Below are 16,290 nucleotides of genomic sequence, written 5' to 3' on the forward strand. Positions count from 1 at the left end.
AACATACAGCTCAGGGCATTTGTAATATATGCTGTAACCCTGCCCCCTGGTGGCTGACATGTGCAGTCACAACACTTGGCAGGCTTGATACTCTTTCCCTTTGATATATGCTTGATTCAGCACAATGACTCCATAAATCTACAGTGTATTGACTGGCAGTAACAAGCACAAACCACTGGAACCTCACTCTTCTTGTACTGCAGCAGACAGTACCACCTTCCTCCTCTCAGGATGGGTGAGCAGGCATGTCTTGCTTTGTGTCATGCTCCTGCATTGGTTTATCCAGTGCTTATACCACTATTCAGTCTTTGGTCATCTGGATCATAATTAGGACATTTTGCCTACATAACAGAGACAACAAATGAGAACTTGTTGGTCAAAAGTCCTTCATAAGTGCGGTGCAAAATATTAGTATTTTGTATAGTAGTTTTGAATCTGCATCTATCTGTCATAGGTATACAGTGCTTGCTTGCCTTAACATCTGGACTATAGTGCATATTTATTGTCACTTTAAGGTTCTGTATTTCATCTCATTGTCCTTATGGCCTGGGTCATGACTGAAAAGGATCCTACCTCAATAAAAAGTGCTAACCAACAAACTCACTAACTAACCAGCTAAGTGTCTAATCAATAAAAAGTGGTAACCAACAAATTCACTAAGTAATAAACTGTCTAATTAAAAGTGTTATATATATATATATATATATATATATATATATATATATATATATATATATCTATGAGGAACAGTGGGAGGCATAGATATAAGGTAAGGAACAGAAAAGAATATATTGGTCGGTGGGTGGGAGTATGTGATGTGAGGAACAGTGGTTGGGAAATGTGATGTCATGAACAATGGAAGGGGCTGGAGTAATGTGAGGTGCACTATTTATGTTGAAGGGCAGAGAAGGAAAAAAGTGAATGTGTGATAAGACGTTTACAGAGGAAGAGTTGTGAGAAGAGGAACATCAAGTGGGGATACCAATAAGGACAACAGGTAGCGCACTTCTGAGGTGATAAGCAGTGGGGCTGCAGCCATGTGCTCAGGAGCAGTGGGGGTAGCTGTAAGGTGAGAAGCAGTGAGAGAGTAACTGTTAAAGAAACATAGGAGGGACCAGAGTGAGATGTAAAGCAGTTGGGAGGGTAACTCTGCCATGAAAAGCCACAAGTGAGGTATGTGTAAAGTAAGAAGGTCAAGAACACTGAGTGAGAGAGAGAGATGGAGCGAGAGAGAGATCTGCCCATACTGTGGGGATAGGAAAAGATTCCTTATATGTTAAGGAGAAAGGGGGAGGGGTAACTGTAAGGTTAGTGGTAACAAGATGGACACTTGTGAGCTTAGGAGCTGTAGTACTAGTGGTATTCTGTTGTAGAACAGTGAGAGGGGTAGACATGAAATGAAGGACAGTGAGGGAGGTAACTCTGAATGAAGAATGCAATGTGTTGCATAATGAGAAAGAGTCGAGTGGTAAAAATTAATGAAGAGGAAGCCCAGGAGAAGTAGCCATGAGACTTAGGGTAGCAAAATCAATTCTTATAAGGCAAAAGTAGTGAGAGGGCAGCTATAGGTAGGGAGGTATATGGTTTACTGAATAGATCTGATGAGTTGCTATATCTGCATTTCACTAGACCTGTTTGTAACTATTGTGCCATGCTAATGTATAACTATATGTATACTAACCATTTCTTTTTATGACTGTGCCTACCAGAATTTGGGAAAGAGCATGTCTGCTCAAGAGTTCGTCAACAACTTAGAAGGTCTGAATGAAGGGAACAACTTCCCAAAAGATTTGCTGAAGGTATACACTTTAATAATGAATCAGAGATTGTTAAAAATATGGGCAACGAGTTGACACTCACTGATTTCAAAACTATTGTTTGTTTGCAGGGACTATACCAGTCAATACGCAATGAGAAACTGGAATGGGCTATGTAAGTAGATAGTTTCTTGCTTTTAAAAAAATAGTTGTAAATCCACCCATTTTGGTCAAACCTAGATGTTGCGGGCACATCTGCCTGAGTCTGGAATGGGGACCAGTGCCCTATGTGTATTAGATTCACCTCACTGTGGTATGTAATAGGGTCCTAATTCCTAGCAATGTTTGATTCATATTATTCTGGTGTGGAATGAGACCTGAGCACCATAATTTTAGGATGAAGTTACCCTGTTGTCAGGAGTTTTAGGATTACTTTACTCTGGTGTGGAATGGGTCATGAGCCTCAGATGTCACAGGTTTATTTTAGCTCTGTCTGGGGGAGGTTGAAGATAATCTTTGTATATACATTCACTTTAGTCTGGACTAGAAGTATGAAGCCAATATATTTTGAATTCACCTTATCTAAGTCTGTAATAGGGTTTGTTCATCAGGTTTTGTGGTTTCACCTTAGGGAATGACAGCTTGAACTCTGGGTATTATGGGTTCAGCTTATTTTTTGCCTTGATCCAGGAACCTGAGAAACATGCCTTGAGGAAAAACATTAAATATATGTATATTTGTTTCATTAGATTTTGTTGACTGTGTTATACTTGCTGAGTAGTCCTTATTGGGTCTGTATTAGATGGTCAACACCATATGAGAAAACCTTTGAAAGTTCAAACGTTTAACAGAGATCTCCATACAGCATGGAATGGGAAGATTTCCCTTTTCTGCACTGTAGTGTGATCTCGGAGTTGGTATATTTAAAGAACAGGGGGTGTGGGCGGTGCAGGGGGCTTGGCCCCCTGATTAAAATGCTCAGGTGCGTTATTTGTGTAGTTTATATTTTTTATTAGATGTTGGAACTTTTAAAAGTTCGATCGTATGGTGTTGACCATATGACTGTCGAACTTTTGAAACTTTGATCATCTAATATAGACTCTGCTTATTTATAGACCTGACCTGGGGGGAAGGTTCTCGATTAATGCACAGTAGGTCAAAGATAACATAATTTGTGTTTACATTAATAAGATACAAGTGTGTTGAGTAGTCAATAAACAAGCAAGAAGTAGAAATATACTGAAATAATTTTACATCCCATAAGGCATTAGATAAAATAAAGACAAAAACAGTGAATCTGCATCTGAAAGTTTAGACTTTGTAGCATGACTACTAGTCTGGTAGCGATTCATACTGAAAGCAGCAAGTGTTACTTGCTTTAGTTAAGTGAAGGAAACTAATTTGGTTATACTTCATATGTGGCAAGAAGGTACTATACAAAACTAATTTTCAAGCATATTTGAAGTTATTTAGGGCTTCTGACATAAGATGCCAGGTTATTCCATACCAGAAGAAGGGATTTGCTTGGAGGTTTGTCTCCGAATTTAGATGTAGATTTACCTATAATAAAGAAGTTTTGTTTTGCAAAGCTCTTTGTTGGGTTGGTGCCAACTTACAAGCTTATTAGGGTCTGCGCATTTATTACTGAACAGCAGTTTGCGTATTAAGAGTGTTTGGGAGTAGGAATATCTTTGATTGGAGATGGCCACAGTAGCTGTTGGAGGAGCCATGTGGTGATAGGTGGACACAGCAAATTCTGCTGTCCTATTGTATTTGGTATTTAGTTTGTCCAAAGGGAATATATTCAAATTAAAATTATACATAGCTATTTTTCCATACAGATGTCTGGGCAGTAGTAGTACATTAGCTATTTTTTGTGAAAGGTATGGCATAACCTGATATAGTGCACCCAGAATTTGGCATATTTTCAGTTACTATTACAGGTTGATACCTGGTCAATTTCCAGTAGTATGGGAGTAGTGGTCAGCCTTTCTTGACATAACTCCAAATAAAACAGCATTTTTTACATCTTACTTTGTTGTAGCCAGCAGATTAGTGTGTCAAAACCATTTCGAAGTTCTTGAAATAGCGTTTCGGATTTGTTAGCACAATGAATACTTGTTGAATCATAAGTGTTCTTTAGCAGCTATATCCCTTTTTGCAGTAGAGGCCTGAGATGCAGCTGCTGTGTGCTCATCTTTCCTGAGGGTCTAAAATGTGGATTCGAGAGTGAGATGTTGTAGGTTCACCTTACCTTTATATGTAATGGGGTTATGAGCTTGAGGTGTTATGGATTTACCTTCTTCCTTGTCTTGATTAGCGGTATAATCCTCACTTGTTTAGTCTTCATTTTAAATGGACCTGTAGTAGAGGGTGTTGTGGGTTCATTCTTACCTGAGGATCTAAAATAGGGGTCTGAGCCCAAAGTACTGTGAGCTCACCTTAACTTTGTCTGTAATGGGGTCCTGAATTAAGGTGTTGTGGTTCACTTTTCCTAAGTCTTTATTGAGGTACTGAACAGCACATGTCTTGAGTTTACCTTATTGCTACCTCAGATGAGAATCTCAGCCTCTGATGTTGTGGGTTGACCTTACTGGATCTGGAATAGTCACCTGAACAGTAGCTGCAGGTTCACCTTACCTGAGTCTGTAAGGTAGACACAATCCTTGTGTTTTATGAGTTCACATTATTTGTGTCTACTGGCTATGGGCTTGAGCAGCAATTACTGAAAAGTCACTTTATCTGAGTCTGAACTGGGGGTCTGTCATCTGTGCATCAGATGTTATCAAATGGTGGAGACCTGAGCCTCAGGTGCTGTTGGTTCACCTCCCCTAAGTGTGTGATGGGGCATGGAATGGTGGTGTGGGTGGCCTGCTGCCTTTCTGTCATTCACCAGTGCTGATGCTTTTCTTAATTACAGGGGCATAAAGAAAGTGCAGTCTGAATACATCTTGACTTAATGCACCCATGAGTGTACCTAACAATAAGAATAAGAAATAAATGAGGAATCCCGGAACTGGTTATAAAATAAAACTCATAATGTAAAAAAAAAACGGTGATCCATACTCACAAGCCAAACACTTTAACATTAAAAAACATGCGGAGAAAATAGATACAATAAATCATGATTTAGCGCTTTTGTCTTATAAATTGACATTTTCAGAACCATGATGCAGTAAAGTATCCCCATTAAAAACAAGGAAAAACTGATGACGTAGTATACACACCTCCATACTAAACCAATCAAATTAGGTCTTAACTACAAGCCTTGTGAAGTTCTTAAAGACATAGTCTTGACAGATCTGAACATTACGCAATTTATCCAACAAATTCCATGAGTCATGAATGATATGTGGGAACTGGCAAACAAGTTTTTGAGTTTTAAATCTATGAATTTTGCCAAGGGTTCAGTAATAGATCCACCTGCAGCAATGATGGCTCATAGCAGGGGGGGAAGATATGTTTGAATGTAACTTGGGAATCCAAAAAATCTTGGGGGAGTAGGGGATTGGCCACAGTAAGAAATTCATAAAGATCTTGTGAAATGTTATCAGATAGAAGTAACTCATCAGGTACAATAAGCAATACTGATCTCATTTAAAGATACTGAACTGTAAACATCCATGTACCCAAAGAGATTGTATATCCATCTTTCATAGTCAAGATTGTCCATTATCACTAATCCACTCCCCTTGTCAGGCTTTATACATCTGATATCCTTATCCATCATAATGGAATTCAAAACTTGTCTGTCTCTGGCAGAAAGGTTGTAAAAACAATTGTTACATTTATTTTACAATAATGTCCAAATCTCCCTCTTGCAATCTTTTTCAAACATATGTATCATGGAATGCAGGGGAAGGTTTGCTAAACTTTTCCTTTTAAATTTATTTTTATCGACCGAAGAGACAAAACTTCATGACATTGTGTTAAACACCAACTTCATTACATTTGGAGGAGAATATTATAAGCAACTCCTAGGTGTAGCTATGGGTGCCGCATGTGCCCCCATATTTGCTAATGGGGTGCTGCTTAAATGGGAACTAGACATACTTTTTAAGCTTCGCCTATTTGCAAACTGTTTAGGTTATTACAGATACCTAAATGATTTGTTGTTTATCTGGCATGGTGACCAAAATCAATTAACTGAATCTATGCGAGCAGCTGAAACCAGTACGAGTTTTTTTTTGAAATTCACCTATTGTATTGATACAGCCCAGATTAACTATATGGACATGAAAATTCAACAGACACCCAATTGTGGCTTGCAGACAAGAATATATAGAAAGCCTATTTTTTGTAATATCTTTCTTTCTTTTTCTAGTTGCCACCCCTTTCACCAGAAAAAGAGTATTGTGAAAAGTCAATACATTAGAGCTTCTAGATTAACATCAGACAATGAAATCTGCCAACAAGAATTTCTAATACTTAGGAAGATGTTCCTTGATTGAGGCTATCCTAATTGTCTGCTCAACAGCATGGAAGCAGAGGTTTGGTTGGAAAGACAGGGGAGATGTGCCCTGATCATCAAATATGGTCTCACAGTGAACTCTGTTTCCCACGTTGACAGTGATGATTTTACTGGACAAAAGAATATGGTAATACATTATTCTTTGGATGTAAAAGGCATTGAACATATTCAGATGAATTGGTTCATGCTTCGGTGCGATGAAGTTACCAAATCTTTACGAATTAAACATCCGTCCTTTACATATAAGAAAAAGTTTAATATGCAAGATCTTTTGGGAAGGCCACTTGTTGACACCTCTTCAGCATTCCCAGTGACACAAAAATGTGGCAGATGCCACCAGTGTGCATATATTGAAAACAAATATGAAGGGTTTTTATTGGATAAAATAAAGAGGTGTAAAAGGAGGTAGATTCAACTGCCTTTCTGAACAAGTGGTATATCTGGCCTTCTGCACAAAATGCCAAGCTTTCTATGTTGGCAAGACTAATAATGCCCTCAGTAAAAGAGAGTCTATCAGCATTTGTACAGTATGCAATGGGCAGACAACAAAAGTGCTCTTGCCAGGCATTCTTTAACATGCGTAGACTTTAACAAGTCCAAGTTCTTTTTCATCGAACAGGTTAAAGCCTCAGCATACTCTGATGATTGGAATAATTTACTTTTACACTGTGAGATGCTATGGCAGTTAAGATTAGATTTCACTTATCCTGCAGGGAACAAAGATAGTGTATTTATCACGAGTGAATTGAGAAAGAGAGCTCACAGACTTTAATTTGGTTGCCACTGCTATGTTTTATGCTCATTTTTGTGTTTTTTGCTTATGGTACTTTTCACTTCCTTTTAATTTTATTGTGTTTTTGCAGCTTTTGTAATACGGTAGCTCACTTTTCAAGGCTACTAAGTCTTTAAGAACTTCACGGTGTATGTAGTTAAGACCTAATTTGATTCGTTTAGTACAGAGGTGTGTATACTATGGAATAATTTTTTTCTTGTTTTTAATGTGGATTCCCGTTTACCGCACCATGTTTCTGAAGATGTCTGTTGATTAGACAAAAGCGCTATACCATGATTTATCATATCTATTTTCTCTGTGTGTTTTTTAATATTAAAGTGTTTGGCTAGTGATTACTTGCTGGGTTTTTTTATATATTATAAGCATATAACTTGTACACCATGGTACACTTAAAATAATGTTTTTATTTTGTGCAGTGATATATGCTAAAATTTAAATTTTTAAAACTCACATATTTACCATGTTTTATTTTTATGAACTTTGTTAAATGCTTTTTTCTTTCCAGTGTGACTGGTTGGCTAAATAGTTTTCTCCCATGCTTAATACTGTCATTTCAGGATTTTTTTCACTCATGAAAAGGCATATTGCATAGAAAAAATGCACAGTCATGTATTTTGGGGAGGGTAGGCTACAATCTAGAAGCCAAATGTATAGTTACAAAAATCCAGGCTCTTATCCTGTGTGCACCCAACCCCTCCTGCTGATTCTACTTCAGGATTCAGGGATGGCATGGTATCCTTTTACTTCCTAAAGGTAATGAGGATTATTCAGGGATGGCATGGTGCCCTCTTACTTCATAAAGACAATGAGGATCAGGTTTGTGGAATCACTGCAATATGTCGTATGTTTAGAAATTACATCTTAACTTGCCAAATACTTAATTTTCTTTAGGGATGATGACTTTAAGAGCTCTTCACTGATGAGTTTAGATGACAGATCTGATATCAGCACTCCAACAACATCCAGGAGAAAATTCAGCCATTTAATAGAGATCCCTCATGACCAGAAAGGACCTACTTACAAGCAAGGTTTCCTCACACGGAAGATGCTTGCAGATATCGATGGGAAAAAAAGTTAGTTCTTTTTTATGTCTCATTAGGCTCAGGACTGTCATTTAGTTCTCTTATTCATACATGTTTTCACCTTTGCTGAAATGCTTTTTGTTTCTTTTCTTTAGCTCCCTGGGGAAAGAGAGCCTGGAAAACCTTCTATGCAATGCTGAAAGGCATGGTACTTTACTTACTCAAGGTATGATGTGTTGCTTTGCTAGGTTTCAGAAACAGTGACATGCATTATAAAATTATAGATTTTATAACTGAAAATGCAGATGCAATGACTTATAAAGAATGCTTGGATCATTGTTGGTTAAATCAAAGATAGTACATATCTCACTTTCATTTTTCCCAATCTAAATAGGAATTCTAGAATACAGTATATACATACATGCCTTGCCTTATTTTCTTGAACTCTTACCACTTGAATTCTTACCATTTTGACCTTACAATTGATCCAGGTTATTAATTGCTAACACCACCCTTTCTAGAAAAAAGTTTCCTCTGGCTAATTCCATGCTGTCTATTCTTTTTGTTCTAATTGCATCTTAATTTCACACATAGGTTTTACTGACATATACTTTCCTTCTGGACTTTTATTTACTTGAATTGTTTGTTTCTGTCTCATCCTTCCATCATTGGTCATTGCCATGAGAATGCATATGAACTTTCATTAAAATGATTTTTGTGTGGTTTCTTATGCAGATGATGGTCTATTTTCCTTGCTGTTCTTTGAAATGCCTCCATCACATACATTCACTGCTTAACTCTTCATGAATGTGTCACCAACTATCTGTATAAAAGAATAATATAAATAAGGGGCCTAAAGCAATGCAAAGCCCACATAGAGACAAACTTTTGTGAAACTTTGTACTATAGAGGCAGTTGTTAATATTTAGTGTTTGAGACTTTTTTGTCCATGTGTCATATTTTCACACTGAATGACCTGAGGTAAATTTCAAAAGTTTAGTGAGTTATGGCAGCTGGGGAGCATGACATTATTTTTTTAATGTAAGGATGTAATTTGTTCAAGTGATGGTTAAATAGTAGTACTGTTTGACATTTTGGCTGTATTGGTTGGAGTTGTGAAATAATATTATTGTGTATAACTTATAACTTGTGGTCACACTGTGTGTGTGTGTGTGTGTGTGTGTGTGTGTGTGTGTGTGTGTGTGTGTGTGTGTGTGTGTGTGTGTGTAGTGAAACAGAATGGACTTTCATTGTGGTGGTTTTTGCCCTTCCTCTGCATTTAAATAAGGGAGTGCGGAAGTACAGGGCTTTCTCCAGGAAGAAAATCCTGTGCTTTAGATTTGTTTGATATTTGGTTCCAACTGCATGTTTGCTCTGAAAAATGCAGTATTGATAGATTTAATTTCTGCAAGCTCCAGATGTTAAGTGTTTGATTTTCAGACATGAATCCTAGCAACTCTAAGGCTGCATTATGGCTCAGGTAACTGTGGAGTAGAAATAGGCTAAGAGTTTGAAAGAGGTTGTACTTGGCTCTTAAAAGCATCACCACACTCAAAAGTACATTTACCATCTTATCCTGCAGCAACACTATCATCTCAACTGAATCTAGTACTAAATTGCTAGGTGTTACAATAGATGATCAGCTTAAGTTTGATCTCCATATTACTAACTCGGTAAAAAGAACTCATCAGAAACTTGGGTACCTTTTCCGCAGCAAGAAATACTTAACTAACACTGCCCAAATAACTCTCTCCCAGGTTTTATTACTCCCAACACTCCTGTACAGCTGCCACATATTCACAAACCTAAATTCTATACTTATTTCCAAGCTTGAAACTACCTATAATAAGATCGCCAGATTTGCAGCTAACCAAACCTACAAGTCACACCACTGCTTAGTACTACAGCAACTAGACTGGCTAGAATTCCCTCAGCTGCTCCAACTATACCAACTAGAAATCATCCACTCTATCCTTTATCTACCCTCCTTCTGCCCCAGCCTCTCCACTATCATATCCAAATATTCCCCTGCTAGGATGCTACGCAGTTCAAATCAAGAATTATTAGATATCTACAAACCCAAAACCAAAATAGGCTGACTTCTCTATAACTATAACCCACCTACATCCTGGAACCAGCTCCTCTTGGAAATAAAATCCCTCCAGCATAGCAAAAGTTTCAAATTAGCCACAAGGAAATACCTAAAAACAAAGTGGTCTTGCCACTGTAGCCAACCACCCTGAAACCAACATCCTTTCACCTATTTCACCACCTCACTCTTAATGTATCTCTAATACTATTCCCCTGCCTGTTCCCACCTCTCCCCTTCCTCTATCTCCAACCACTCTTAATTCTTACAGTCACAAAACAACCTACCTGTCTAGTCTGTCTCCTATACTCTGCCTCCCCTACATCTCCTACTAGCCATTCTTACTTTCCTTTCTTGTTTCCAAACTCCTATACAACTAGATCCTACCCACTTTAAATAAGCATCTGCCTAACTATTAACTCATTTTGCTCTAAGCAGCTTAAATAATATTGTAACTAGTCACATTTTCATCGGCTAATTGTTTAAAACCTATTTTGTAACAACTCACATACTTGTCTGCCAATTGTTAATACTCTGTATAATTGAATTGCCTGAGGAGCTTTTTTTTCTCTCCAGGTCTCTGCTTGTGAGATCCTATAGCTGATTATTACTACTATGTTACTAAAATTTAATAAATTATTTTCTAGTCTCGAGGAGCTTTTCTCCCCGGGTCTCTGCTGAAAATGAGCCAAAAGCTCAGCCAGATTAACCCGGTTAACAAATGTAAAATAAATAAATAATAAATAAATGAAGCCATGTGGTTGTGGGTATATGTATACCTGAAAAATGTGTGGGATTTAATGATGAGCAGTCAGTCTAGGGCCAATAAAAATGCTGTCAGCAGTAGCAGATGGTATGAGGAGAACTTACACATGGCAGAAAAAAATGTAATAGGAGTAGGAAAATATGGGTGGTACAGGGAGACTAGCGATCACTTAAAAAGGCAGCATAGGCGTAATGTAAATGTGGGCCGTGAATAAGAAGTTAGAAGATGGTAGGAATGGGCATAGGGCTGAGATGTACCAAAGAAAGAGTAACACTATTGAGAAGGTATGGCCATTAGTAGGCATGACAGAATAATATGCTGTAATTACAGTGGGCAAAGATGAACTTCCAAAAGATAAAGGGTCGATGATTGGAAGGACACAGTCACACAGAAAAGAGGGTGAAGAAGGGAAAGTCAAAATAAAGAATTAAGAATAAACTGTTTCAAAAAGAGGTTTGTGTACTTTTATTGAACGATTCTGTTGCACAAGGTATTAAGTAGAGATGGAAAAGACAGAGGCAGAGTTTTGGTAGAGATTGTACCAGACTGGATGATGTTCAGAGGCATTTAGACAACTAAAGTCAGAAAATAGCCACCTAGTGTTATTGCATGTGTGGAGACTAAATGACTTTCTAGATGAAATGATGCTGAAGAAGAGTGCAATTGTAAAAAACTATATTAAAAAAAAAAAAAACATTAAACATAAGAAATGAGAAATAAAAATGAGTTCTGTAGCAATTCCGTAGCAGTGCATTACAAAGCGAAAGTGTGGACATTAAGAAACGTAAACAACACTACGGAAATAATGCATTGAAAAAATAATTCAGATTTAACATTATATAAAATAATATATATATATATATATATATATATATATATATATATATATATATATTAAAATATTATAAAGGTATATAAAAGCAACAGTCAGGTAAAGAACATAAATACTCATTTTTAAATAAACATTAATACCGAAAGGATTTAAATACAGAAAGGAACCCGAAAGCCATCCTATATTCTAAAAGCTTACACAGGTAGTTAGTTTAAAAGAAGACATAAAGAAGTTATGATTGCAATATACGCATCAAAAAATATATAAAATAAAAAAATATATCAAATAAACATACCCATCTATCTATGTAACAGGAAAATCTGCAGTTAAAAAGAGTTACAAGGACAAGCATAAAGAATGATGTGTAGTAAAGACATACCAACACTGTCGAAAATTAGTCTGCTGCCACCTAATGGATGCTAGTTAAAAAGAAATCAATAAAATAAAATGAAAGACTATACGTTTATTAATTGTGCACTTGAATAATTAATAAAATAATGAAAAAATAATTATTATAATGCATTGGGGGTCAATTAGTCCAGGGTCAAACTGTCCACTAACTATTCCCATAGACAATAAATATACATTTAAACTTGAAAGTGTATACAATTGCATTGGGGTCAAATAGTCTGGGGGCGAATAATCCGCAGGTGAATCATCTGCGGTCGAACTGTCCTGCTTCCTACACATACTTATATGTTTCTATAGGTATTTTAGGGTAGCTCTACTTCACAAGCTCAAAGTTTCAAAACTTTGAACTGCAAATGGTCGAGACCATAAGATCGAAGGTTTGCAATTCGAAATTGTAATAAAAAAAGATAAAAACAAAAAAAATTATATTTACATTTTTGCAGGGAGGCAAGCCACCCTGCTAAATAAATATCCCAACTCAGACTGCACAACAGTGAGGAAAACAGTAAATTTCCCGTTACGTGCTGTACAGAGATCTCCATTCAAAACGTTCAAAGTTTCAAATCTTCAATCTTATGGTCTCAACCATTTGCAGTTCGAAGTTTTGAAACTTTGAGCTTATGAAGGGAATCCATTTTAGGATATATGTTTCACAAACCATGTGCCTATACAAACCAGAAGCTATATATAATTTATTTTCTGTTTCCATTAGTTTTGGTTAACATTTTCCATTCATTTCAAATGGTTACAGCGACTGCATAGTGTGCCTATTGAACAAGACTTTACAAAGGTTGTGTAGCTTTTATAAATGAGTTATCTCATTGTTGGCTTTCCACTATTTTTCTGAGTCGTTTAGTGGTTTTGAGGCATATTTCAGTAATTTTTTCTTTGTTTTAGGCAGTTTTGTGGCATTGCTGCAATAGTGTAATAAGGGTTATGTTATTATCTTACAGGTTTGTAGGTTAGTTATGTCTTTTATGTAGTTTTTGTTCTGATTTGCTGTCATATCATTTTCCAGTCAGCTAGTTATGGTTGGTCTTTTATATTATTATTTTATTAATTTATTTTGCAATATGGTAGATTTCATTTCTAGGTGTTGAATTAGGATGGAAATGTTGCTGTGGGAACATGCGTGCTTTCTTTGTACGTTGTATGAAGTTTATTTTTTTTTTAATTTGTTTGTGACTAGAGCTGAGTTATGTTGACAAACGCCACAACCTAAACAGTGAAACCAGTGATCAGTGCACATTGACATGGGTAGGATAGTGATAAATATATAAGATATCAGCTCATATAAACATTTTTTACATACCTGTATATGGATGGGTTCATACAGTCTGTCAAATGCACAGATGTTAAAGTGGAACCGGTAAATTCTAATTGATGAATACCTAGCTGATTATAAAATTACTGTAGTTTTGTGCAGAGATTACAGTACATGGGGATGTGTCCTTAGGCTGTGTTTGTGCAATTTCAGAGTAACAGGGTTGTTGGGGGTAGAACCCCCATACGGAGGATTGCAGGGCAGGTTGCTGGACTGCAGAAACTCATGACTTCTTTATATTTATTTATGTAAAGGACTGATTCACTTTGGCTTAGTTATTTTTTATCACTGGTTTGCTGGTTTGACTTGATATTTGAGATACTACTACTACTGTTATTGACCAAGTATTTTATATATATATACACACACACACACACACACACACACACACACACACACACACACACACACACACACACACACACACACACACACACACACACACACACACACACACACACACACACACACACACACACACACACACACACACACACATGCACTTTTACAATACTCCTTGTTGTGGTTTCTTACTTACCTATCTGGAAGGCAACAAGCTATTAAACGGCAACAAACCTTTTCATCCTTTCAACCAGTTACCACAGGTGTCCCTCAGGGCTCTATCCTGGGTCCTCTACTATTTAATATATTTAGCAGTGACCTCCACACCTCCACTCACCATGCTAGTTTAGTTCAGTATACAGACAACTCATCATTAATATGTGCAGCCTCAGCAATCAATAAGCTCCAAGACATTATCCCCAAATCTTTCTCCTCTGTAGAAACCTGGCTCAAAGAAACAAACCTCCTGCTCAATCCCAAGAAAACTCAGTTAATACTTTTTTACCTCAAAATTTGCCAAACTCAAAAGCAATTTTTTGCCATAATGTCAGCAAATAATGCTGTCATTGAAACTGTAATTCACAGTGAACTTCCTGGTGTTACAATAGATGACAGTATCAGATATGACCAGCATATATTGCACACCATTAAATCTACTCACCAGAAATTAGGCTACCTTTATAGGATCAGTGGATTCCTTACAGATACTACAAAAACAAAACTCTAGCCACCACCTTCTTATTGCCGACTCTCTTATACACTGCCTAACAAACTTGTACAATACTCAAAGAAAGAAACTTGCCTCTTGCTACAATAAAGTAGCTACATTTCCCACAAATCTCCCTCCCAGGACCCACCATTGTCATAGCTTAAAGCAATTAAACGGACTTGAACTACACAACTATCTAACATATTCTAACATATTCACAAGTACAGCACACAAACTCATTCGCCATCCAGAAAAATTGCCTTTACTACATAACTTATTACTGGCCTACTGTCCAGCAAGGGACAGCTGCTCTAGTAACAAATTGTTATTACTTACAAATATAATGTTGCAGGAGATTTGCTCTACTCCAAATATGTTGCTGAACCCTGGAATAATATCCCACACAAATAAAACTCTGCAACAAACTCAGTAGTTTTAAACCACTACTTAACATCTTAACCAGTCCTGGTCCTGCACATGCTCATCACAAGGTTGACACTTTGTGTTCACCATACGATACTCTACAAATACTCTCCTTAAACAGGTTACACTCAACCTCTCACTGAAATAACAAAACAATTTGTATACACAACTGCTGCCTGTACAATCCACTAAGTTTCACGTGGGCTTTTGCAACTTCCACCTCTGTAAAATCTTAGAATGTATAACTGTAACTACTGTTTTGTGTATAAATGTAACTACTCTGTATTTAACTGGAAGTTACTATAATGCAATGTAAGCAAATTAAGTTTTTCTCTCCTAGGGGGCCTCCACTCGAAAATGGGTATTAGCCAATCGGACTTTCCTGGTGAACAAAGACAAATAAATAGATAGATAGATAGATAGATAGATAGATAGATAGATAGATAGATAGATAGATAGATAGATAGATAGACAGACAGACAGATAGAACCGGGAAAAGCCGAAAAACAACAACAACTACTGATTGTTTTGAGCCTCTGTAATGGTGTTGGCTTTGCAGGAATCTTAGCTCATTTCTGCAGGACTTAACCAAGTTTGGCAACCATGCCATTGATTTCAGAAACTTCAGAAGGAATCTTATGCCATCCATTAGTGGTAAGTACTTTGGATTACGAAATTGCACTCATTCAAGTCGAATATAAATATTAATGTTATTTTTGTGCATTTTTCTTTAAGTTTTATACTCTAAATCATTTTATAGTAGTGTATTTTACGACAGCATTTAAAACTGTATTTCCTCCCCTGCTGCCCTCTTGCTATGTCTGCTGTTTAAAATACTGATGAGTTTCATAATTTCCTGCATTTTAGGCAGCTTTATTGTTGAAGATTGTTGTTTTTTGCACTTCAGGTCCAGTTTGTGATTTAAGAGCCTGGAAGGGTTAGTGCTGCTCTCTAGTGGCAGTGGAGGGTAGCCCGGTTGAATTTTGTGCAGTAAATCACTTAAGAAACCTTAGCTAGTTGTGATTGTCCAGTGGCTATTTTGCTCACTTACTGGTTGTTTTGCACCTCTCTGAAGCTTGACTCCATGAAGCAAGTTTTAGCAATGCTCTGTATAAATGCAGGCACCTAGAACTAAAATTTTTCCTGTAAACATATCTTTCTGACTTCTGTTGTACTCAGTTGTGCTAATAGCCACTAGTTTATGCAGTGACAAGCATTTTAGATTAGATACTCCCATTTTATCCTCCTGCAACAACCTACTGATTACCTAAAAAGGGCCAGTAAGGAATCCCAAAATATGAACTTTCCTGCTATCTCCACAGCTACCTTGGTGAATATGGGCATTGTGAGG

The 16,290-nt window shown here is 36.9% G+C and overlaps 1 protein-coding gene across 3 annotated transcripts in view; it reads left to right on the top strand.

The window, feature by feature from the left end:
• LOC122812030 overlaps window positions 1-16,290 on the top strand; it is a 639,997-nt gene that overhangs the window by 546,990 nt on the left and 76,717 nt on the right. For all 3 annotated transcript variants that reach the window (XM_044084271.1, XM_044084270.1, XM_044084272.1), the window contains 4 exons: window positions 1,710-1,799; window positions 1,889-1,932; window positions 7,913-8,094; window positions 8,199-8,269. In XM_044084271.1, coding sequence (XP_043940206.1) covers window positions 1,710-1,799; window positions 1,889-1,932; window positions 7,913-8,094; window positions 8,199-8,269 — 387 coding nt within the window. The remainder of the gene's footprint in view (window positions 1-1,709; window positions 1,800-1,888; window positions 1,933-7,912; window positions 8,095-8,198; window positions 8,270-16,290) is intronic.

This window comes from Protopterus annectens, chromosome 9.part0, assembly GCF_019279795.1.
Source record: "Protopterus annectens isolate FY-2018-M chromosome 9.part0, PAN1.0, whole genome shotgun sequence".
NCBI lineage: Eukaryota > Metazoa > Chordata > Ceratodontiformes > Protopteridae > Protopterus > Protopterus annectens.